Here is a 25,984-nt window from a genome sequence, read left to right on the forward strand (position 1 = left end):
ACAAACGTCTATGAATAAGGGGGTTAGTATATAAGTCATGTAATATATAGTATTAATTATATTAAGTGCAGTCAAATATAGAGTCTACAACCAACAACACGCCGCAACATATATCCATCCTTCCATTACACTAAACCTTAAAGGTGGTTTGATCATCATCAGTCCGTCAGTCTACTGCTGGATATAGACCTCTCTTAAGGTACGCCACAGTGCTCGGTCTGCTGCTTTATACATCCAACCGTTAATAGGTGTTTTAATCTACTTTAGTAGTTTGTTAATTTTACCAGTAAAAATAGTTTTATGGTGAACTGAATAGTTATCGTGGAAATAGCTGGAGGAACTCGCCAAGGCTGACAACCTCAATAACTTTCGATTTGACCTTGTACTTTTAATTACGGAATATCTTATTCAACTTCATTCGTAGTTTTTTTTTTTAAATATTTACTGTTTTTAGTATTAAGTTACTCAGTGTGCAATTTTATTTATGGTGTTCATCCTTTTCTTAAGATGAAATTCCATCATTTCCAATCCAATTTTGTATTGTAACAGATTTCAGAGACGAATATTACAATGAGTCAAAAAATGTATGCATATTAATATTTGAGCTGTGCTGTTTTACCATCTTATCTTATATTATTTGTTATCGTAAAATTGCTTTACTTTTATAAATGTAAGAGTTTATGAAAATTATTTTGAGTAAGTAAACACGATAACAGCTGAACAGATAGGATGAAATTTGGCGTACACGTATCTCTTGTTAATAAGGTCCTGATAGTTTAATTTCATAGAAATTAGTTGGTATCTTTTCCGAGTATTTGATTTTATATTGACCGTGATTTCAATTCTAAAACAGTTATATTAACTACAATTGTATGTAAATTAATTGTCTTTATAAGATTACTTAAAATAGCACGTAGGTAGCCATGAAAACAGCTATGGCTGCTTGCTGCGGCTCCTGATCTAAAACTGACAGCAAACTAGTATTTCATACTGGCGTTCATATTCATCACGGCGGTATAAATAATAGTATATTCCAAAAAAATAAAAAAATACAAAAGTACTACAAATTTATTTTATAAAACAATTGTCTCTGGCTTTTCAATATTTTCCACAGTTATTTTCGCACAGTCCGGCGCTTCGCATATGGGTTGTCCTCCATTGATAACCCAGGCTGTACCACTAGGAGCCTTCTCAAAGACCTCTACAGCTGCTTTCGCAACATCTTCTGATTGTTGCCAGGGGAAAACACTTCTCAGCTTATTATAATCATCGAGATGCTCGTCCCAAACTAATTGCTGTGTGGTGAGTGTCGTGTGAGTAAACCCTGGGCACATAGCGACCACTCGAACACCTGACCTCTTATAATTATACTCGTGCCCCAAACTTTTAGTGAATGCTAGGACAGCAAATTTAGAAGTACCATAATAGATCAAGAAGGGGCTAACCAGGAATCCTGCAAGCGACCCCATATTTATGATCGTGCCTCCATTACCTCCTTTGTCTTTGTGCATGTGCTCCCAAAATTTCACTCCCCACTCCATAACGGCTGCCACGTTGATAGAAATAGTCCTAGTGGCTGAGTTTTCGTCAGAAACACCTGCGTTGTTCACCAGCACGTCTATATTCTTGTACGTATCAATAATTTGTTTAAACACAACATCCAGATCTTTCGTCACGTCACATTTGATGAACACAGCTTTTTTACCGTATTTAGCATTGAGTGTATTTGCGGCTTCTTCTCCTTTTGCTTGGTTAATGTCTAGAAGTATCATATTTTTCGCACCATTTTGTAAGTATTTGTCTGCGATATTATAGCCGAGGCCTTCAGCTCCTCCCGTGACCACGACGTTCAGGTCTTGCAGCTTTCCCGTTACTGATATGTTATGAATTAACAGGTAAAATAGTTTTTAATAAATGACAGATTATACTCAAGTAACGACGAGACAACGCGTATGGCTCCAACGAACACTGTTTACTAATTGATTCGGTATCTTTGCGCGTGGCTGTTGGTGGACTAGATTTATGGAATTATGCAGATGTTGGGGTTCCTTAATACAATAATATTAAAATATTATTGTTGTAGTTATACTTTAGTATTAATGTTAATCTGGTGTGGGTAGGAGATAATAAATCAGTTGTTGTCTGGCACTCGAGTCGTATCATTCAATCACAACAATTATCATGAACGTATTGTTTTTATCACGGTTGATATTTGCCGGTTTTTATACATGAGGATATTTTTCTCTCAGAAAATATTTAAGGATATCCAATAGTACCTTAAAATTATGTGGATATTTTGTTGTATCTGAATTGGCTGTATGACAATGTAAATATAATCTAATTGGGTGTAACTCCTGTAAATAAATACACGTCTGCATTGAAATATAAATATACCCACCATACTTAAATTTGATCCCCAAAGAGTAGACAGAGTTGTATTAACAATTAACAGCTGATTAGATTTTTTTTAAATAATAATAATAATAATAATATCAGCCCTGTATTATATACTTGCCCACTGCTGAGCACGGGCCTCCTCTACTACTGAGAGGGATTAGGCCTTAGTCCACCACGCTGGCCTAGTGCGGATTGGTAGACTTCACACACCTTCGAAATTCCTATAGAGAACTTTTTAGATGTGCAGGTTTCCGCACGATGTTTTCCTTCACCGTTAAAGCGAACGATAAATTCACAAAGAATACACACATGATTTTTTAGAAAAGTCAGAGGTGTGTGCCCTTGGGATTTGAACCTGCGGACATTCGTCTCGGCAGTCCGTTCCACACCCAACTAGGCTATCGCCGCTTTTTTTTTTATCTAATATATATTTATTTAACAATCAGTTATTTGTTATCCATTACAATAATCACAGATAACATATACCTATTAGTCCATTGAAATGTTACATTTTTTAGGCCTTACCTTGCGTTTTTTAGAGGACGCAATTTTATTTTTTTGAAGTGTAGGGGGGGTCAGTCTAAAGCTAAAACCAAGTTTGTAGGGTCGCCACCCTTGTCCCACGGCCGCCATCTTGAAAATAGGGGTAGAAATGGTTTTTACGATGTATCTCTTAAACTATTTATCTGACAAAAAAAAATGTAAAAACATTTTTTGTTGCAAATTAAATTCTCTACAACTTTGGTCTAGTAACTTTTGTCGTAGAACTATAAATAAAAAGTTATAAGCGAAAATGTTAAGAAATTCAATGTTAAGCAATGTCCATTGCAACGTCATCAGAACGTGTGTTTATAAGGTTCATAATACTTTTTTTTGTACTATCATTAATACCCAAATACCCAAGGGACCATTAGGGAACAAAAGAACATCTGCCTGCTATTATTATTATTATTTGTAACCTCTTATTGTAAGAATAGCTGATAATATTGTGTTGAAGTTGTCGTTCAACTTATATATTTTAGTTGTGCTACATATTTCTGTACGTGCGGATGTATTTTATTCTGTTTTTAATTGTGAAGACGATTTCGAATGATTTTAGACACGATTTTAACTTGAGTGAAAACTACTTTTTTTTATTAGCATTTTGACTTTTAAAAGTCTTTAAAGCACAGCACAACTAAAAGATATAAGTTGAACGACAACTTCAACACAATATTATCAGCTATTCTTACAATAAGAGAGGTTAGAAATAATAATAATAATAGCAGGCAGATGTTCTTTTGTTTCCTAATGGTCCCTTGGGTATTTGGGTATTAATGAGAGTACAAAAAAAGTATTATGAACCTTATAAACACACGTTCTGATGACGTTGCAATGGACATTGCTTAACATTGAACTTCTTAACATTTTATATTTTTACGCTTATAACTTTTTTATTTATAGTTCTACGACAAAAGTTACTAGACCAAAGTTGTAGAGAATTTAATTTGCAACAAAAAATGTTTATACATTTTTTTTGTCAGATAAATAGTTTAAGAGATACATCGTAAAAACATTTCAACCCCTATTTTCAAGATGGCGGCCGTGGGACAAGGGTGGCGACCCCACAAACTTGGTTTTAGCTTTAGACTGACCCCCCCTACACTTCAAAAAAATAAAATTGCGTCCTCTAAAAAACGCAACCCCAAATGTAACTTTTCAATGGACTATATGTTATGTTTCCAGTCGAGACGTTACTATGGTTATATAATATTTTGGATTTCATATATTTAGTGATTTAGCTAATGTTTAAAATAGAACTTTAGTCAGATTTATACAATTTACAATTACACCAATAGGAAGCTATATTACTCGTGCGTGCTATAGTCTTTCCATCCCGGAAAAAATACATCGTGGGCAAAAGCTAGTAGTTTATATAATATAACGTGCGTATAACAATAACTTGGGCTCAACTAAACTAGTAAAGAACAATTCAAGAGACTTCGTATTATTCTCTTCAAGCCCTCAAAGGTTAGACCTTAGCATCCGTCGATCCTCGTCATATTCGAGTATTTCAAATACGATTCATTCATTGATCGTCGGAGGTAGGTACCCAGGATCTTACTAGTTCCATGTATAGACTTCCATTTATGAATGATAAATATTAGGATCTTTTGGTACATTCTCATACAAAAAATACAGAACCTTTAAATTATTCTAGGAAACGTGTTTAAATAGATACACTATGCCCTATTATCATATCCTGCTTGTTTATGTAAAAATTATGTCATTTGTATAATCATGCTTTACTTGTTAAGAATATATTGGATAAAACAATAAAATATCGGAATGGGAACATAAACCACGAGGTCGTGGTCTCGCATCCTTAAGTGTTCCAACGGTAATGCAACCAACAAAATTAAGTAGGTGTACAAGAAAAGTGATATTGTGTTTTTTGTACTCAGTATGAGCATGAGTCTGGAGTTTAGGACGGTATGGCGAAAGACTCGCCCCCTATCACATCATAGGACGGGATACATGATAAGACCGTGCCCTAGTTGCATCTAAGGCCCGTTCTGGTGGTAGGATTTATTTTATATTCGCCTGGATAGCGACCACCATACACAAGGTAAAACCCGCCATAGTGGCCCACGTAAGTGTGTCGCGTTCGGGGATTAGCCTGTGTATATCCGGTTTTAACAAGCCCGCGTAATTATGTCGATTATCGAGGGGTGATCATCTCTCGTCAGTCGACATTTTATTGAACTTCACTTACCATTTGGTGCAGAAAGGCTATTTTCCCGTGCCCATTTAAAAAATAACCCTGCCATTTCTTCAGTGATAATTATTGTTGTTTGTTTATTCTTTTTTTGTAATATGTTGTATAACGGGAAGCAATGGCTCAGACTCGCACAAGACGATTGGCATGACAAAGACTCGAGGCTTCGTCCGTGTGAGAGTTTTCCGGGATAATAGTTCCGTTATATAAGTATTCTCACGGGATAAAAAGTTGCATATCGTTCCCTAGTCCTTAAACTGTCTCCGTACCAAATTTAATGGAAATCCATAGGGTAGTTTTTGAGTTTATCGCGTTCAGACAGACAGACGCGGCGAGGGATTGATTTACCTATAATATGTAAGGATGGGTATCTTAAAGGCTGGCACATATATGGCATTAACACAAAAATTTAATGCAATTTATTCTTGTGTTAATGGATTTTGAATATTATTTCAATGAAGACAATATCGATAATAGTTTAACAGTAAAAAATTGTCTGCCGTACACTCCGCCATATATGCGCCGATGCTAAGAATATTAGAACACAAAGGTTTACAGTACTGTGTTTCGTTTCAAGCACAATGCCTTAATAATGTAGATAAAAAATTTGTTTACTGTAATTTTCCTCGTATTATCATGAAATCATAAAATTTCTTTTGTAATCATTTTCGCCCGTATTCAATAAACGTTATTTATCTAAGGACGGAGCATTGCTGTGATAACAAATCTGTTTCTCAGCTTTGTTTATCTGACAGCCAACTAGATTAAAGTTGTATCTTAATATTATCCAACCACAACGGCCCTATGTCTACGCACTGCGAAGGCTGCCATGCCGTCAGCACTGAGAAACAGACTTGTTATCATAGGAATGCTCCGTCCTTAGATAAATGACGTTTACGAACTGATGATTTTTTTTAATGTTTTTTTTTTGTGACTGGGATGGTAGGTTATGATACGTTGCAACTCAGGCGCAAATTAGCATGTATTTTACATTGTTATTTATTCTTGCGGTATAAAATTGACAATCCATCGGTACGTGAAAATATTCACCTATACGTTCCAAACCAGTACATACGAGCCGTTTAACGGAGAAGACACCATCTCCTCACTGGTCCATCTGTTTGGCATCTTAAGCAAACAAGCAATACTCCCATCGCCAAGGCTATAGCTTTATTAAATGCGTATCTTGAGAGTAGGCCGGATGCCGACTTATTTGTCGATACTAGTCACACCATTTACAAAAATGTGTATTTATTTTTAAGTCATTTTGTTACTTAACTTAAGCACTTTTCTTAAATTTAATAAGCTGTACCCATAATGTAGAATGTAAGTAGTTGTTTTTTCTAGATATTTTTTATTGTTTCGTTTTGTTTTATTTTGTCTATTTGTTGTTTTTTTGTTTCACTCCAGCGTCTTGGTGCATTTCCACTGTAAGCTTTTGTGATACTTAATTGATAAATAAATAAATAAATGAATACGGGCGTTCATCTATACTACTACATAAAGCTGAAGAGTATGTTTGTTTTTTTTTAATGCGCCAATCTCAGGAACTTATGGTTCGATTTAAAAAAATCTTTTAGTTTTGGATAGCCCATTTATTGACGAAGGCTATACGTTATGTAGTAACATCACGCTATAACCAATAGGAGCGGAGGATCAATGAAAAATGATGCAAAAACGGAGAAAACATTCTTTTTGAGAGCCTTAGAGCCTTCGTTGCATGCGCTGCGTATACGGTTAAAGTAACTCAACATTACAGAAATAATATACAAACTAATTGGTTAGTAAATAAAGCATGACCTCGATAGCCGGTAACGATTTTAAGTATAGCTATCTAGTAATTTTATATTAGTTCTTCGTAATGCAGTTTTTACTACAAACATAAGAATCATTATGAGTTATTTTTCTGTAGAATTGTTGCAAAAAATCGCTTTAAAACTTACTAATTGAATTGATTAGTGTAAAGAATGAATTAATTACCATTTATTTATTCATTTGCACCTTATATAAAATGTATATAGGCGGTCATATGCTAATGGTATTCGCCCCCATTGGACCTTAGAATGGTACAAAGATAAATAAAGTAGGTGTATCAAGGTCACTTAATTTTTAAGGATACAAATAAACATACGTTATAGATTTTAGTATATCTAAATACATAAAATTCAGATTATAATCACATAAATATATATTATGTATGTTATATAACACAGCATATCATTGAAGCCAGTGTAACTATTGGACATAATAAGAACTTAAGTTTAACACCTCACGTCTCAGAATGGCGAGCGCAGTAGAATACCAATCAGTACTTTGTAATTCAAAGTATTGCATAGGGTTTCTGTTGATCAGGCATACGGTAAGCTCGTCTCGTCATACAAAGTATTTTCTGCATTCATATTCAAAGATTTTAGATGCTATGTTCTTAAGTTAAATTTTGTCTGTTCAAGACACTGAGTTATCCGAAAAATAATGCCCGATAGCAAGTGTTGATTCTATGTTTTTGGGTTAACTGATATGACAAATTGACGATTGTAATATTACCAATTTAATCTCTTCTACAAATTTGAGTAATTCCAGTACAAATTAGATTCCTATTAGATTAAATGTTTGCGTTTAATTTGTTCGAGGACTGGATCCACGGCAAATATCTCTTAATTCTTGATATCATTAATACAACTTATACCTGAGTATGGAATGAGGATTATATTTTACCTCACTGCCCCTGATGCTAAGGGAAGTGTCGGCTGGCTTAAAATCGGATATGTACAAGCTGATCTCGGGACGCGACGGGCCACTATGGCGGATTTTACGCATGGTGTGCGGTAATCACTATCCGCGCGGATACAAATACCGTAACATTGGTAATTAATACAAAATACCAAGTATATGTTTAATATAACATTTATATATTTAAATTGTTTTCTGCTTGCGGCTAAATACTTATATGTGATTTATTTAAGATTTAAGATTTAAGCCCAAGATTTAAGCGTAGCTTAGTTTGAGTGCCACTAGCAAATATTGTAACTAAATAATAATGCTGTAAATAAATAAATAAAAAATAAATAATAATGTTTCGTATTACACATACACCCAAAGTTGTTTGTTTGAATGCGCTAATTCCTGGAAATACTAAACCGGTTTTAATTTTTTTTAGAAACTACATTGTCCCCGAGTACTATAGGCTACTTTTTATCTCGCGAATCCGTACGTCAGCGGAGCCGCAGGAAAAAGCTAGTGTATAATAAATCTAAAACCTTTATGTCTACGGACCGTATGTGCTCCCATTACATTAAGGAGGCTACTATTTTACACATATTATGTGAATATAATAAGTGTTTAGACAGATGTCATTCAGAAATTATACTTTGAGGTCATGGGCAATGGAATTTTAAGATTTTCTTCAGTAGACGAGGCCCATGCCCTGCAGTTAGACAATATATAACATAGGGCTGATATAATTGTTATTATATAAAATTAACGATCCACTAATGTGAGTAGCAAAATTTCATAGTGACATTAATGAAATAATATCGACAATATAATAATAGTAATATCCGCCCTGTATTATATACTTGCCCACTGCTGAGCACGGGCCTCCTCTACTAATGAGGGGGATTAAGTCTTAGTCCACCACGCTGGCCTAGTGCGGGTTGGTAGACTTCACACACCTTCGAAATTCCTATAGAGAATTTCTCAGATGTGCAGGTTTCCTCACGATGTTTTCCTTCACAGTTAAAGCGAACGATAAATTCACAAAGAATACACACATGATTTTAGAAAAGTCAGAGGTGTTTGCCTTTGGGATTTGAACCTGCGGACATTCGTCTAGGCAGTCCGTTCCACACCCAACTAGGCTATCGCCGCTCATATGGAATCGACAATATAAAAAAAAATTAACAATAAAAGTAAAGATAATATTTTGTAGAAATATGATGTTTGATTTATTTTCTATATTTAAATTTCGAATACCTTCTAAAACTACGGAGAGCGCGATGTTTTGCTCGGGATAGGACCATTAAGAACTCAAATTTAACTGAAAACAACAAACTCTAAATCAATTGCATATTTTTTTGAAATAGGTTTACACACACGAGAAGCTATTATGGAGTGCTAGTTTAGTTTAAAAATTTCTATTGTTAAAGATGCTACGTAGAGAAATGATAGCATCTTTCTCCTTCTTTTTAGAAAATCAAATTACAAATCTATATATCCGTAGTATCGTTTTCTTATAACTTGTATTTTACTTCCATATGAACATTCTTCAGTTCGCCGTTGATGATGGACCACACTGTACCGCTATCAGCTCTTTCAAGTATCTCCACTGCTGCTTCTCCTACTACATCCACTTCTTGTATCACCATGTCCTTAAATTCTTTTATAACTTCAGCCTCATAATCGCTTTGAGGTTTCATCATTAATACTGCTTGACTCAAATTGGTTTTAGTAAGTCCTGGGCAGAGACAGACCATTCGAACACCACGCGTTGGATATAAATACTTGTGACCCAAAGATCTGGTAAAACCTGTTACTGCGAACTTGGAAGCTTGGTAGATGTGAGCGTATGGGACTATATCGTATCCAAGTACTGAAGCCACGTTGACTATGGTGCCCCCTTTACCTTCTGTATCCTTCCTCATATGATTGCTGAATTTTAGAGACCATTCTATAACAGCTATGGCGTTAGTTTCCATTGTTCTTCTTGGTATTGCATCTCCTATTCCGGCATTGTTTACTAAGACATCCACGTATTGGTAGTTATCCATGATAACATTGTAAGTAGCTTCTAAGTCTTTTCTGACATCACATTTGATGAACTCCGCTTTTCCATCGCCGTGTTTGGTATTAAGAATTTTTGCGGCCTCCTTTCCTTTTTGTTCGTTGAAGTCAACCAGAATGACTACTTTAGCATTGTTTTCTAAGTATTTATCGGCAATGCTCAGCCCAATGCCGTCTGCACCTCCGGTAATAACACAAATTTTATTTTCAATGTATTTGCTCATCGTGTTTCGTTTCCAAAAATGTTGTAATGACTGTCTAAACTTTATGCGTGTTTTAGTTTTATACCCAATAATAAAATGTTAATTGCTTTTATGTCTACATGTCACATTTTCATACTGCGCCATTATTTTATATAATTTTAGTTTAATTACCTTTTCTTGTTTATTCACGATTTATATTTAAATATTATTGTATATGTTTATAATAAAAATTTGAATATGAAAAAAGAAAATATGGATCGATGAAATCTAATGACATTGTACTCGTTTGAGATTTGCATATTACGTGTTAGGAGATCTTTGCCCAATAGTACAACACATGGGGATGTAATGCCTACTTAAACATAAAGATACTTTTTAAAATTGCAATCTTAGCTTACTAATTTTAAAGGAAAATACCAAATAATTGTAATGATAATCGAAGAAGATTAAAGTTCCTTCCGTTCCAATAATCAGAGATTGTGGAATGTTAAATCCATTTCTTTTATGGCATGCAAGAATGTTTTTCAAATTTACTGAACTATGATTTTTATAAATTATAGTAGAAGAGGCAAACGAGCAAGCTGTTAAATAATTCATAAACATTTACTTTACCCGAGGAATCATCAGTGCTTGGCTTTAAAATAGTAATAGGTTATTTTTAGAAGGTCCATTAAGTGTAACGGTATGGAAATATTTATTTAACAATCGACAATATTCGTAAGGCCATCATTTTTATGAGACCGTACTAACATCTAAATACCGTATAAATGAGGACGAAGTATAACATTTAGGTAAGACTTGTCGCGATAACAGTCAACGTATGATTATTATTAACATACGATTATATCGCTTTATATATAGCAATAAAACGCATTGACATTAACCTTAGTGCGGCACCATTATGATAACGTGTAAGATTCTCAAATAAAAATAAAAATTAAGTAATTGCACTAAAACCGCCAACAGCTAGTCTAGATATCTTCTTACGTCTTTCCTTAGTTCATAACTTACGATAGCGGCTTCCCACGTAAACGCATGTGTGAATCTCATTGTATTGTATGACATAAAATTATTCGTAGTATTCATTCATTCAAATTATGTCATTATAATGAAGAAACAAAAAAAAAATGGTCATAACATATTATACATTTACATTGAATTGATACTGCATATTATTACGAGTATAATACCTAAAGAATCTTAAAATGAGGTTGAGAACAATGAATGTCCCCAAGGAATGGTTGGTGTGAGAGAAAATCGCATTTTAGGACTGGATCATTCGGCTCGTAAGGAAAAATTAAAGAAAAAAACACCCAAGGCACGGCCCGGTTAATTTACATAAGGCTAGAAGAATGGTCAGTATTTAATAACAACTAATAACGGGCTTTACGGAACCTCTTCAATAGGTTTACCGCCTTCAATAAGCCAAGCCGTCCCACTCTTAGCCCTCTTAAAAACTGCTACAGCTGCATCACCGACTGCATCTACTTTTTGCCACGGAAAACCCTTCACAAATTTGATTAACTCTTCAGAATTGTCTGTATCCTTTTCATCAAGCAATGGTTTGGTCAGTTGTGTTTCGGTAAACCCAGGACATAGTGCTATTACGCGTACTCCAGTTTTTTTAAAGTTATCTTCATGTCCCAAACATCTGGTGAATCCCATGACTGCAAATTTCGCCGCACAATACACTGGTATAAGCGCTGCGACTGTGAAACCAAAAATTGATGCGATGTTAACGATTGTGCCACCAGGACCTCCTTTATCGATTCGCATGTGCTCGTAAAATTTGATACTCCAATCAAGCACTGCTGTTGCGTTTACATCCATCATTTTCTTCGGTATGCTGGCATCTGCTATGCCTGCACTATTTACTAATACATCAATGGTTTTATTTGACGTGAAAATACTGTTTCCTACGGTATCAATATCAGTAGTCACGTCACAAAGTATAAAAGTAGCTTTACCGTTCCCGTGAGTGTTGTTTAGTACATCCGCAGCAATATTGCCTTGTTTTTCATTAATGTCTAGTAGAATAACACTTTTCGCATCCTCCGATAGAAATTTATCAGCAATATTAAATCCAATACCGCTCCCGCCGCCTATTATGACTATATTTTTATTTTTCAATAGTTGATCCATTTGAACTAATCGCACTGCAGGTATCAATAGCAGTAAGTTGTTTTATTATTTAAATTCTAAATTGAAAATATGTACGCAGTACGGTAGTAAGAGAATCTGACTGATGTAAATAAAATGAACAATCATTAATTACGTACAGAGTTATAAATATAGTTATTGATAACAATGATAATTCTAAATAATAAAGTGCGTGTTTGACAATCACTTCTAATAAAAAAAAAATATAATAAGAATATATACATTGTAAAATATTTATTATTAATTTTCAAATAAGTAAAATGAACGTCAGTAAAGCGATAGTTATTTTTTTTACTGGCATTGGCCCAATTAATTTGGTTCTCCTTTCTCCATTGAAAACAGATCAAGTAACATTAATTTATCAATTGATACTCGACTAAACGAGGTTAATTATTTGGTGACGAATATACTTGGGTACTTGTAATTTCCTTTGCAAACCAGTTCGGGTGAATTTTGTTTTTAATTGCCTTCTATATATTATATATACGTTATTAAGTGAAAACACTGATACTGTGCTAATTATGTAATCTGTTTTGCAGTACGGTGTATAAGTTCAAGACCAAGTTACATAATTATTGTACACAAGTAAATCTCCCGGCAAGCTTTTATATCCACATAATATAAAAAAGATTTATTCAATTTAGAGGTCATTTTTTATGTTTAGAGCATTTATTGTATGTATGTATGATGTAAAATGTTTTTAAAAATAGTTTTTACTCTTAATTTTTATCCGCAAATCCATTAATTTTATATAATTATTATAGAAGTGCATAAAAAATAACTAGTCCGCCATCTTTGGCGTTCTGCCATATTGGATTTAGGGTAAAGTAAAGGTAAAGCAAACCCTTTCATTTAATACCAATACTAAGAGCATGCACAAAAAATAACTATACCATCATCTTGGCCCGTCCGCCATATTGAATTTAGAATGACGTCACTTAACTAACCATACCTTTAAATAACAACGATAACCAAGCGAAGAGCACAAGGCTTATATATCTGACTCTCGCAGTTTCGTGTATACTTCATTGTTAATTATCGCTTCTTTCACGGTAAAGGAAAACATTGCAAAAAACACTGCACGAGCGAGAATTCTCCGAAAGGTTTGTCCATGTATGTGTAGTGTGCCAATCCGCATCAGGCAAACGTTGTAAACGTTGTAATAACAACTTTAACATACTTACAGTACAAAACTTAACCTTAACCACTGAATTGAATTTGACCGATTTGGTACGGAGTAGCTGGATCACTAAGAAATAACATAGGTCATCTTTTTATTTGTTACATACTGAATTCCATGCGGGGAAGCAAAGCTAACAATTTCGGTTTGTCTTAGTTTTTCACATTTTTCTTCTGTCAAGAATAGTAGGTTTTGACTTCCAATAGAGCTTCATGGTTATTTATTTAGGCATTAATCTAAATTGGAACAATCGTCAATACTTCATAATATATTTTGAATCCTATGATTCTCGAACTAGTTTTAACTGTGTCTTAGTAGCCAGAGTCTTGCCACAAACGTTACATAGTCAATTGCCAAAAAAATCATCTGTATATTTACATTTATATATTGTATTAAAAGTATCTTAAAATTATCTGGCAAACGGTCACCATTTAGATCAGTATCTACCAGTAGACGACTTTCTCAAGTATTTTCATTTATTTCAAATTTCAATATCTTAACACGCGTGACAATCGACTCACTATAAACAAATGTTTTTTTTATTGAATGTTTTTAGATGCAATTTCGTATAGACCTGGAATGTACTATCATCGCTGACCATCGAATAGTTATAGCGCGATTTAAAACACGCGTGGCTCCATCTAGTATGCGAATTGGGAACCTAAAATACGTACAAACGCTCCGCCTGTATCACGAATTCTAACTGAATGCTATTAAACGGAATGTGGAAATATGTCAGCAAATCCCCCTATTATAATGGATTCTTTTTATCAGATTATTTAAAATAGATGGCACCGCCGACGTAAAGTGGAAAGGATTTTCACGTTGGCAAACCATGAGCAAAACCAAGTTTATATGTTTATATCTCTGGAACTGGTTAGATACATTGTAGATGACCCATGCTTTCAATACAAAAGAAAATGTTTATACATTTTATTACTGTTTGGTTTCCACCCACTTTACATGTAAATATGTAACAATTACCTTTTAGAAACGTGTGAAGATGTAAGCAGATTATGTTAGTCATACAACCATACAGGTTTCAGTCAATAATTGTATAACCGCAGCGTAAGTATATACATCTGTAAATTTTTCGAAATATTCCATAGTCATAGTCATAAGACAGTATATAATAAAAAGGCCTGATATTGTTCCAACGTAGATATTAATAGAATTATATGAATGAATCCCTCCTAGCCGAATTTCGGCCGGTTTTATGAAAGAGGAGGCGAGCCTGTCGGCATTAATAATTATATAATTTCAATTGTAAAATTTATAACATGGAAGTTTTTTAATCATATCAGACGATCTAAGTAAGACACGACATTGCTACTTTACAATAAAAAAAATTTCTACAAAAACAATATTTAAACTGACGGTACACCATAAAATCTCAAAAACAAATTTAATTTTGTTAACTGATCTTTTTCAAACAGGATTTTGGTAAACATGCAGGTTTCCATTTTTATGCCACTTCACGTGGCATTTACAAAAAGGATTAGGAATATAATTATTGTGTAATGCGAAAGATTAACAAACGGTACATAATTTACTACTCGAACATAATACACTGATAATGGCTTTATCGCTCCTTACTGTATATTTGTACTTACGAATAAAAACGAGAAGACACGATTACAATATTCAGTTTACACCCGTTTTAGAATGGAAAGAGAGTTAAAGAACAAAGTCGTGGTGATTACTGGAGGAGCTCAGGGCATAGGTCATGCCATTGCAGTTAAGTTCCTGAGGGAATCCGCCAATGTCATTATTTTAGACTTAAACGAACCAAAAGGAAACGAAGTAGCGAAGACGCTTGCAGCTAAATTTGGTGACGATCGTGTAGCATTCATGAAATGTGATGTGACAAAGGATCTAGATGAAGTATCTAGCAAGATATTCAAGGATTACAAACAAGTCGATGTCCTCATCAATAATGCCGGAATCGGTAACGAGTTGGACTTACGAGCCACTCTTGAAGTTAACACCATAGCTCTTATAGAATGGACAGTGAAATTCAGGGAACATATGAGAACAGACAAGGGAGGTAAAGGAGGTACCATAATCAACATGGCATCAATTTATGGCTACGTGTGTGATGCTTTTGTACCGTTTTACAAAACATCAAAACACGCAGTGCTGGGCTTCACGAAGACTATAGGTCATGAACGTAATTACAAGAAGACTGGTGTGAGAGTTATGGCGATTTGCCCTGGGTACACAAAATCTGAGTTAACAGATAATATCAAGAACAAAAATGTAAAGATACCTGAAGAAGACAAGGAAGATTATGCAGAATATGTTAAAACTATGCTGTGGCAAGAAGTAGATGATGTTGGTAATGCAACTGAAGAAGTGTTCCGAGTAGCTGATAGTGGATCATCATGGGCTGTTATTGGTGGACAGCCAATTGAAAACGTTCCTTATACATATCTATAAAACATAAAATAGGTATCTTAAACCAATAAACATATTGACTAGTAATTCATGAACTCCACCGGAATATATAGTTAATTAAGAGTAAATAGATCGTACCTATTTAATTTACGTGGTCTTTTTTGTTTAGTAAATAGTTTGTGAAAAAAATAAATATCTAGGAAACCTAACCAACATTCTTCTCATTCTTTAGTATTAAACTTCTTCGGTCAACCAATTATTCAATCAAATTATTGTTCTCGTGTGTTACCTCTTAAAAGCTATTGACGCTGTGCAGTACTGTGAACCCGTTAGTTTTTACCTAAGATTTACTTTTGTATCATTGTATATTTTCTTAATTAAATCCTTTTTATTCTTTATTGCAGAGTATTATTACTATTATTATCTCGATTCTATAAACTATAAGATATTGTTAGCTTGGGAAAATAAGGGAACTATTGACGTATATTTTTTCGTTTATTAAGCCTACCAGGATTTAGCAAACCAAATACGACTATCGTACGTGTACTGCAATGTGACTTCTTTGCGGATCTTATCAGTATTGTTATTCATAAATGTTGGTAATGCGATAAAAAATGATTGTTTGCGAAACTAACTTATAATACAAGGTACCTAAAGCATAATAACCAGTTCGCTTTAATCAAAATCTCTCGTATTTCAATAAAAAACATGTTTTCTAGTTGCTTCCAGTTATCACATTTTTATTTTATTCATCATATTCCCCTGGTTCAGTCTCTGCATAACCTACATCATATTTCGAATCAACTTAATATCTGTATGCACTATATCTTCTCGTGCACATAGTCAAAGTCTGTCATACACATACACACAAACAAACGGAAAACATACGCTACGCTTACTAGCTCTCGCGTCATAAATTATAATATTGTAAAGGAGAATGCCCATTTTTGTATGAGAGTTTGGCTACGCTTGCGTCTGTACAAAACCTTCACTAAACTATAGGGAATATATCCTAATTTTTATACAAATTGAAAACAATTGGATATTCGATGGGAGTTCGGAGTAATCAGAATTTTTATAGCGCGGTTATTTCGAGGTTAAGTATGGACTGCAATAATGTAAGGTAGAAAGTACCTTACGTGCCTAATTAAGTTCAATATTGCAGTACCTACTTGTTATTGCTATAAGCGATTATTGGACGATCTTTTCACCTAGCTTTAATTGCCCTCATAAGAAACTGATAGGTACTAACATATCTGATAAGACGAAACTCCAATAAAACTTCTAAGATAGTATGGCGGAATATTAGTTTTTTCACGGAGCATAGATATGTTACCGGACCTTTTGTGTATATGTTTTTCTGACTTACGATTTATTCTATTACATGGATTACCTAATCTTTATTTCCACCTACCATTATCTCACTCCAATATGGCGTCAACACATATTGTAGAATAGATTCAGCTTAGTTTTTTGACCAGCCGTATGCCTGACGCCAACCCTCTTTGGAGGATTCCGATCCCAGGCAACTCATGTTAGAAACACCGAGATAAAATATTGCTTGGCCTGGAAATCGAACCCAGGAACTCACTTCACAGCCTGATTAGGCTAATAGTTAATTATCATAGGGAAAGAAAAATAAAACCAGAAATACGAAATCCGATGCATATTTTTATATAGATGTATATTTTTAATAGAAGTTTATATTCTTGGCATCCCAAAATAAAAGAATTTGATATAGCTGCAGCACGTTTATATATATACTGCTGAAGTGAGTGAATGACTTCTTGCAGCGCTGGTCGGGTCATGACATGTTGTTGTCTGTGAACCTCTCTATTAGCTTTGTTGTAGAGAAAGTAGCAGGCAGCACAAACTCATTCCAGCCTTGAAACCTAAAATATAATGTAGAAGTTGAGTAAACATGTTCAGATTATTTTATTGTTAAACTGTTTTTTTTTTAACTTTGGCAAGATTTTTCCCACATTGTGGGTATATTAATAATAATCTACATAACTTACAAGCTGGACAGCTCGTCCAAGAAATATTCTTGTTGCTAGGGCACCGCAAAGGTGCAGTTAATACACCGCCAGGATATGCCGTTTCGATTAACTGTCCTGGGTCTAGGCTCTAGACGACATTGTGTTGCTAACTAAAAGCCTTCCGTCTCAAAGGTCGAAACACACACTATACACGTTGTTTTTTAACAGAGGATTTTTCGACTCAACATTAAAATGCATAAGAAAAACACTCCGATCTTGAGTAAGATAAAATATATGAAAATATTTTAATGATTTAACATTCAAACATATCTGAAGTGTCAAAATGTCATTAATTTCAGTTGCCAGTGTAATAAATATCTGTACCCATATATTCATTAATTAAAAATAAAGTCCAGACATGTTTTAGCTGACTTTTGTATTTCTGTCAATGCAAAGTACAAGTCGCCATATGTTTGTTTTGGAACGATTAATATTTTCTCTTTTTTTTACCGGGTATTTGGAGTTTGGTCATAATTATTAAGTAAAATATATAATTTTATAACAATATATTTGAGATGAATAATATATTTAATACATATATTTTAGATTCAAGTACAGGCATATTTATTGTACATAATATTTACTTTTTTATTCCCTTTAAAAAGGGAATTTGTTATGAATTGGTATCAATTCGCCATATTGGAAGTAAATTATCCGGTGTTTCATTTGTAACAATGAAACAACTTTTTTTTCATATCTTTTAAACCCCTATTCGCTTACAACTGAAATAAATACAAAGGAAGTAATAATTAAAATGATAATTTTTCGTGGATATTTGGTTAAGACGCATGACTGACGCAAAAATAGCCTTGTTTTGGGCATTGTCCTTTAAGTAACTTATCTTACTGCTACCTTTTTTAATGTATCTAGTGGCAAATTTCACAGTGGATATAGATTTTTTAATTTTATATTGTATAGTAACCTTAATAACTCTTACTTATTGTTCATAAATAAATAAATGTATTAACTGGTCTCTAAATACAAACGCTCCACATAATTTGAGAAACTATATTTTATTAATATAAATTTTTTTTCGTTTTCCTCTTTTATTTTTATTGTACATATAAACGATGCAGTGATAAAAGAATATAGCAGTTTCTAACAATGAAATTTTAGATCCTTATAGAAAGGGAAAAAAATAGTTTATATATTGAAACCATTTGTTTATATTATATGACGACGTATGAATATTTATCTTTATGCGATTTAAATTAATTTAGTATTATAAAATTCATAGAAAATTTCAAGTGTAAAAATCCGAATGCGTCAAAAAACAAAATAAGCTGTATTGTGCCTGACTTATATTTATTAACATGATAAGGGTCAGCTTATACAATAACATCGGAATTTTAAGTGAGGGATTTAGGAACTCACAATTATTGAAAACTAAATAACCATGCTGAGGACAACTAATTAACGGGTTACGAAACTCGGTTTAGGACAGTCACTGGGAGAGGATGAGACTTTAACAATTAGGAGGCAAAAGACTGTATATTTTTATAATAATATGAGCTGAACGTCATAGCCCTTAGAGTTGCGAAACTCAAGTGGTAGTGGGCATGGCACATAGCTCGTAGAACTGATGGCAGTTGGGGCGGAAAAGTTCTGGAGTGGCGACCACGAACCGGGAGACGCAGCGTAGGCAGGCCCCCCATGAGGTGGACTGACGATCTGGTGAGGGTCACCGGAGTCTGATAGATAAGGGCGGCCTATGTCCAGCAGTGGATGATGAGCTGTTTTATGTTGCTGATGTGGACAAAGTAATCATAAAATTCGTAGTCTCTTATGCGAAATGTTAAAAGAATACTTAAATATATTCTTTCTTTACTTTCACATGGTTCCTATCTCTTGTAGTTTATACAACCGAGATAATAATATTAATAATGCTCTAGAAATATTAATCTACTTCAGTAATAGCTAAAAATGATTTAATCTACAAAATATACAAGTAAACAACTTAGGTAAAAACTAACACATTAGCAACACAACACGGCGTAAAAAGGTAAATTGCGAGAACGATGATTTAATTTAATAATTGTTTGACTGAAGAATTTTAATAGTAAAAAATAAAAGAGAAGAATGTCGGTTAAGTTTTAAAGATATTTATTTTATTCAAACGTATTTAATAAACAGATAATACCACTTAAATTAAATAGGTACGATCTATTTACACTTAGTTAACTACATAAACCAGTGGAGTTCATTAATTACTAGTCAATGTGTTTATTGATTCAAGATACCTATTTTATGTTTTATAGATATGTATAAGGAACCTTTTCAATCGGCTGTCCACCAATAACAGCCCATGATGATCCACTATCAGCTACTCGAAATACTTCTTCAGTTGCATTACCAACAACATCTACTTCTTGCCACAGCATAGTTTTAACATATTCCGCATAATCTTCCTTGTCTTCTTCAGGTATCTTTACATCTTTGTTCTTGATGTTATCTGTCAACTGAGATTTTGTGTACCCAGGGCATATTGCCACAACTCTCACACCAGTCATACTGTAATTACGTTCATGACCTATAGTCTTCGTGAAGCCCAGCACGGCGTGCTTTGATGCTTTATAAAAAGGTAGAAAAGCATCACACACGTAGCCATAAAGGGACGACATGTTGATTATGGTACCTCCTTTACCACCTTTGTCTGTTCTCATATGCTCTCTGAATTTCATTGTCCATTCTATAACAGCTATGGTGTTAACTTCAAGTATGGCTCGTAAGTCCAACTCGTTAGCGATTCCAGCATTATTGACGAGGACATCGATATGTTTGTAATCCTTGAATATCTTGCTAGATACTTCGTCTAGATCCTTAGTCACGTCACATTTTATGAACGCTACACGATCGTCACCGAATTTAGCTGCAAGCGTCTTCACTACTTCGTTGCCTTTTCGTTCGTTTAAGTCTAAAATAATGACTTTGGCAGATTGCGTTAGGAACTTAATCGCAATGGCATGACCTATGCCCTGAGCTCCTCCAGTAATCACCACGACTTTGTTCTTTAAGTCTCTTTCCATTGTGGTACATACAATTAACTGATTAAAATAAAATGTGGCATGTGTATTTATTGTTTCTTTGTTTAATTTTTTTTGCGATTAATCGTTGATATGCGTATTCGTAGAATCAACATTTCTTCAATTATTAGGTTATCTACCACGTAACATTTAAAGTACGTAAATCCAAAACAGCGTATATTTGATTCGAGAAATAACTGTTTTGGTCCGATAATATGTTGCTATCCTTTGTTCGCGGCTTCTTCCCCATTAACACGCATTCACTGGAGGCTAATGCAGCTTCCTACCAGTAAAAGTAACCTCTATACCTACGAATTCCACACTAGAATTTAGAATGTATGTAAACTCTGGAAACCTGCACTAAGCCAGCGTGGTGGATAAGGCCTAAATTGATATTTGATATTGGAGCAGACTCCTGCCCAGGAATGGAAAAAATAGTTATTATTATTTTTTTTACCGCATGACTCGTCGCTCGCGCTGCCTAATATGACCAGCCAGACGTATATCAAGTTATTTATCCTCAGCCTTAAGCTGGAGAGTCGCTTATCGCTAATCGTAGGGGCATTGAAACTATTGAAACAATCCTCAATGTTATAGAAAATAACACTGTCTGTATCTTAGGATATATTTTATTTATTATGATTTCTATTAGTCCAACAAATTACTACAAAATAGATGAAGCCGAAAACTAAAGCTAGTTCTCCTTAATTTCAAACGTAATACTGACTAAATCTCTAGGGGTAGCGAGCGTTCGTGAAATAATCGTCTTATATGCAAATTTGGAACACCGAAAGGTGCAATTTGGACGGGTCTAGCAATGGGAATTACGTTGTTTGTATAATTAATATTATGATCAGGTAAAAACTCGGAGATAAATGAAATTTACTGCTGGTTTTAAGGGACTAATCCGGCGTTACAAAGCTTTTATTAACGATGGTTTACGGTATCTACCATCAACAATATAACTTCAGAATTTAAATGTAAAGAGATTTTTCTTTTTTTATAAAGCATAAACCGGTTATCCAAGTTATGTCCACCACGAACCCATAATCCCAAAAGAATCATGAACACGTTGTCACGTGGCCAGAATAAATGAAAGGCAAGGAATGAGGAATGATAGAGGGAAGAAAGGAGACAGGTGTTTAAGTAAGGTAAAGGAAGATTTAGTTAAGTAGAGAGTAGATTAAGTATTTTTTTTATAGAGGCATGAGAAAGTGACCCAACTGCAACTGATGGTACATGACGCATGGTCCAGATAGCATCGACTGACGAGATATGATAAAAATAAAATGAGTGCATGGGGGCGTCACAACATAACATTATGTCGAAAAGGCGTAGTCATAGCATGGAATTGCATCTATCTTTGCTTTAATACAGGTTTTTTTTTATATATAAAAGATGAAACGTTGTACCCCTTATGAAGTTATGTGTGCGTATGGAGGAATCTGGGTTTGGCATGATTAAAGTTCATATAGAATAGAATAATAACATGTAGGTATAATAATATGTATTACAAATATTAAATACGATGATCGAACTTTGACCGCTGGACGACCACTAGTACGTTTTATATTATACATGTACCCACTTCTATGATATTAAGAATTCCTTATCGTCTCTAAGAAATACTCTTCTGAAGGTAATTTTTTTTTCTGTACATTTCTAGCATTAGTCAACGAATTCACTGTAATTTAGTAACATTTTTTGCTACAACGTTAGATGGCAAGGATTTTTTAATTGCAGGTACAAATGCAGCTATGTTTACCGGGCGGGTCGACCCCACTCGGACCCCTTGTTAGTGACGCCGATTTAATTGCTATGTTGCGTTATTCAGGAGCTTGAAAGTAACGTTTGCAAACAAAATTATTTAAATATAAATTAAATTATAGGTAGTGTAATTATTAAAAAGTTCGAACGGCTTTTAACGTAGAAAAACGTTAAGGAGGCCTATATTAGGCAGTGAACTTATGGTGCTCATACTAAGTTTAGTTATTTGGTAACAATCCACCATCTTTATCTTATACGTTCACGGCAGTGTCTCCATTTGACCTGATGGTAAGATAGGGCAAGTTACTGGTGGTAGGTCTCTCATATGTGACAGCCCGCCTGGGTAGGTACCACCACAATGACTATTTTTGCCGCCAAGCAGCAGCGTGTAGTCACTATTGTATTCCGATTAGAAGTCGGTTGAATGGTGTTTCTACTGTTTATTGGCGGTCGTATTGCTTGCAATCAGGCGAACGACAAGCTCGTCTCGTCATATAAAGAAATAAAATAAGTGGAGTGGCGTCTAGTATGTGTCGAGAGAAGTTTATCTTTCGCCACTCTTTATAATTATTGCGATAATTTTTTTAGTGAAAATTGCAATGAGTTGCCTTATTCAATTTGGTTATTCGAAGTTTTGAATAGTGTTGCTACTGTTTATAACTAGGCGTACTGCTTATGTGACGAACGATACATGTATGTACCACATAGTTTCATTTAGAAAAAATATACCAAACATCAAAATATTAGTCACACAGTTGTGTTTGTAAACTTATATATATCTTGGTTGTATATTCAAATTGAGGCCTATAAAAGTTTGCGAATACGAGTATTTTCCCTTCCTTCTTCCCTCCACCTTATCTTATGGAAGGATCCTGTCCTTCCGCCACCCTTTCCTCCCCAAATTCCCTCCCACGTTTCCAGTAGTGTCACACGACTCCACAGTCGTACTATTTGGGAGCAACGTATCAAATAGCGGACCTCGCCCTATCCCCCCCGATACTCAAATCAGTGACTCATATCACCCTCTTTAGACTCCTAAAGAAAAATGAAAAACATGGCTCTTTTATATTAATTAAAAAAATTTTGCAGTCAGTACAAATCCTCTCGTTAGGATTTGTTAAAATAACGACTCCATCGACAGCCACTACACGATGCGATACCTATGAAGTGCGTTCGAGACGATTTCGCGAAAATTATTTACTGACGCTCTACCTGAATTAATGTGGAAAAATCATAATTTTAAAGTTTTTTTTAATACGTAAATGCTGATTTGTTTTAAAGTTTTTATGGATATTGGGTTTTTTTTTAAATTTAATTCGGAGTTTGGAATGCGTGTCCAATATTTGCTGGTGGATATATTTTATATCCGCCGGGATGGCGACCATCGTACACAAGGTGTTACAACCCGCCATAGTGGCCCATGTAAGTGTGTCGCGTTCCGGTAACAGCCAGGACATATTCAGTTCCAAGAGGCCGGGATAATTTTATCGACTGCCGCGAGGTAATCATCTCTCGTCAGTCGACATTCTATTGGATCCCACTCAACTTACCAACGTTTATGTTTCATTCGTATTTTGGAAATCATCTAGAATACCATAATAATATACTGCATATATTGTGATAACATTGCCACTCTGTTTCCTTAAGGAAAGTAAAAATGTCTTCATAAATTTTGACATTCAAAATATCTAAACGACTTATAGAAATGTATAGACATTCACAAAAGTAGCCGAACACATTAAAAAATTCAAAACGAGTCTACACATTAACTTTAATCGACGTACTCCTTTTTCTTTACCTAAAATAAAGTATATACCATACCATACGAAGTTTATTTAGTGAAAAAACTATTTTTGATACGCATCAAAAAGTTTAAAGGTAATTTGAAATTTGGCGTTTGTTTAGCTATTTTTTTTATGTACAGTCATAGAATATAAGTGAAGTCTACCAATCCGCACTAGGCCAGCGTGGTGGACTAAGGCTCTAATCCCTCTCAGTAGTAGAGTGGGACGGTATATGGCTGATATTATCATAGAATATATGTTACAAATACATTTATTTTATGCACAAAATAGGAAGATTTAAAGCGCCTGATCGTAATATAATAGTTCTTCATAACTCGTATTTGCTATCGCGTAAATTAATGTTTATAGTTCACTCCAAATAAATCCAATACTCACTTTTTCACTATATCTAGCAGTTCTTGTTTTTCTATTTAGATATAATGTCAACCCCTTTTTTGGGTTTTGTTATTTGAAGACTCCATTGATACTTGATAATTTATATAATTACAAAATAGAAACTTCTGTGATAAGACACGATATAAGAATTATGAATATAGTTAACAAAGAAAATATAATCACTACGATTTAATTGTTGACGCCAATTAGACAGAAGTTTTTTTTTTTCTAAAGTGACTAATGTCAATACTGACCATGCTGCCAAATGGCAAGTATGAATAAATTGGAATGTATTTACTACATCAATGTTCAGAATTTAATTATAATTAAACTGCGTATTGTGTAATTTGATTTTTTTTTATGTTTAATAAATTATGCTGCATGAGACGACACATAAATATCATTTTATTAAGATTATGTAATTGAAAACAAACTTTTTAAAATCTATAGCAAATTAACTGGTCCTCAACTGAGTTTTCCGTAAAATCTTTAAATGTACGTTTGAGAATGCAATTCAAATTAAGTAGCCTGTTAAATTTAAGAAGGCCTCAGACAACATGGTTGGTTGAGTAGCGTTGAGTATTCGGGCGTTAGTAATATATTATTGACTTGATAATTGATAAGATTGATTGTTATGCGCATATTGACTTGGTCATATACAGGATTGTCGTTGGCGCTCGACAACTTAATAGTATTATAAAATAAGGAGCAAACTAGTCTGTGCAGAGGCATAGTCTGCATGACGTCACAGTAGTTGTGGAAGGAAGGAAGAAGCAGTGAGAATTTCATGATAATTTGTAAGTAATTAAAGGTTAAGTTAAATAAAATCGGATTAATTTCCTGAGTAAATATTTGCGTAGCTGTATTGCGTATTTGAAACGACACCGCTCTGAGGTCTTGGATTTGAATCCCGTCGTGATATTGTATTTTTCTGCTTAGTATCAACCCGGGGTCTGGTATTCGTGTCAATATGGCGATAGGCTTACTCCTTATAAAGGAACACATAGGCGAAGTGTGCACTGGTTACACATCTGCCTACCTCTACGGAGATAAAGGCGTTATGTATGCTTGTGGATATTATCAGTTAATGAATAACTGCTA

At 34.3% G+C, this 25,984-nt stretch overlaps 5 protein-coding genes and 1 pseudogene across 6 annotated transcripts in view; 2 read left to right on the forward strand and 4 right to left on the reverse strand.

The window, feature by feature from the left end:
- The first annotated feature begins 176 nt into the window (after positions 1 to 176).
- LOC115451207 overlaps positions 177 to 25,984 on the forward strand; it is a 47,800-nt pseudogene continuing 21,992 nt past the window's right edge. Inside the window, exon 1 of the transcript XR_005112261.1 lies at positions 177 to 199. The product of XR_005112261.1 is annotated as a cytochrome P450 9e2-like (transcript). The remainder of the gene's footprint in view (positions 200 to 25,984) is intronic.
- Positions 1,051 to 1,975, reverse strand: LOC115451223 (15-hydroxyprostaglandin dehydrogenase [NAD(+)]). The gene has a single exon (XM_030179461.2). The coding sequence runs from the start codon at positions 1,770 to 1,772 to the stop codon at positions 1,074 to 1,076; it is 699 nt and encodes a 232-aa protein (XP_030035321.1). The 5' UTR covers positions 1,773 to 1,975; the 3' UTR covers positions 1,051 to 1,073.
- LOC115451220 (alcohol dehydrogenase 1-like) lies at positions 9,207 to 11,304 on the reverse strand. Its single transcript, XM_030179459.2, has one exon. The coding sequence runs from the start codon at positions 10,156 to 10,158 to the stop codon at positions 9,385 to 9,387; it is 774 nt and encodes a 257-aa protein (XP_030035319.1). The 5' UTR covers positions 10,159 to 11,304; the 3' UTR covers positions 9,207 to 9,384.
- LOC115451221 (alcohol dehydrogenase 1-like) lies at positions 11,456 to 12,389 on the reverse strand. Its single transcript, XM_030179460.2, has 2 exons — positions 12,105 to 12,389; positions 11,456 to 11,846 (listed from the first exon to the last, which is right to left on the reverse strand). Exons 1-2 carry the CDS (start codon positions 12,277 to 12,279, stop codon positions 11,524 to 11,526), a joined length of 498 nt encoding a protein of 165 aa, XP_030035320.1. The 5' UTR covers positions 12,280 to 12,389; the 3' UTR covers positions 11,456 to 11,523.
- On the forward strand, positions 15,128 to 16,605 carry LOC115451219 (15-hydroxyprostaglandin dehydrogenase [NAD(+)]). Its single transcript, XM_030179458.2, has one exon. It carries the CDS (start codon positions 15,143 to 15,145, stop codon positions 15,914 to 15,916), a length of 774 nt encoding a protein of 257 aa, XP_030035318.1. The 5' UTR covers positions 15,128 to 15,142; the 3' UTR covers positions 15,917 to 16,605.
- Positions 19,994 to 20,974, reverse strand: LOC115451210 (15-hydroxyprostaglandin dehydrogenase [NAD(+)]-like). Its single transcript, XM_030179448.2, has one exon. It carries the CDS (start codon positions 20,937 to 20,939, stop codon positions 20,166 to 20,168), a length of 774 nt encoding a protein of 257 aa, XP_030035308.1. The 5' UTR covers positions 20,940 to 20,974; the 3' UTR covers positions 19,994 to 20,165.

Source organism: Manduca sexta, chromosome 12 (genome assembly GCF_014839805.1).
Source record: "Manduca sexta isolate Smith_Timp_Sample1 chromosome 12, JHU_Msex_v1.0, whole genome shotgun sequence".
In the NCBI taxonomy this organism is placed as follows: domain Eukaryota; kingdom Metazoa; phylum Arthropoda; class Insecta; order Lepidoptera; family Sphingidae; genus Manduca; species Manduca sexta.

Bases quoted from the DNA above. Each gene is read 5' to 3' on its own strand.
- LOC115451223 (XM_030179461.2), bottom strand. From the start codon at position 1,772: ATGATACTTCTAGACATTAACCAAGCAAAAGGAGAAGAAGCCGCAAAT.
- LOC115451220 (XM_030179459.2), bottom strand. From the start codon at position 10,158: ATGAGCAAATACATTGAAAATAAAATTTGTGTTATTACCGGAGGTGCA.
- LOC115451221 (XM_030179460.2), bottom strand. From the start codon at position 12,279: ATGGATCAACTATTGAAAAATAAAAATATAGTCATAATAGGCGGCGGG. The intron at 11,847-12,104 runs GTAAAGCTACTT...TTGGTTTCACAG, and splicing joins AAACAACACTCACGGGAACG to TCGCAGCGCTTATACCAGTG.
- LOC115451219 (XM_030179458.2), top strand. From the start codon at position 15,143: ATGGAAAGAGAGTTAAAGAACAAAGTCGTGGTGATTACTGGAGGAGCT.
- LOC115451210 (XM_030179448.2), bottom strand. From the start codon at position 20,939: ATGGAAAGAGACTTAAAGAACAAAGTCGTGGTGATTACTGGAGGAGCT.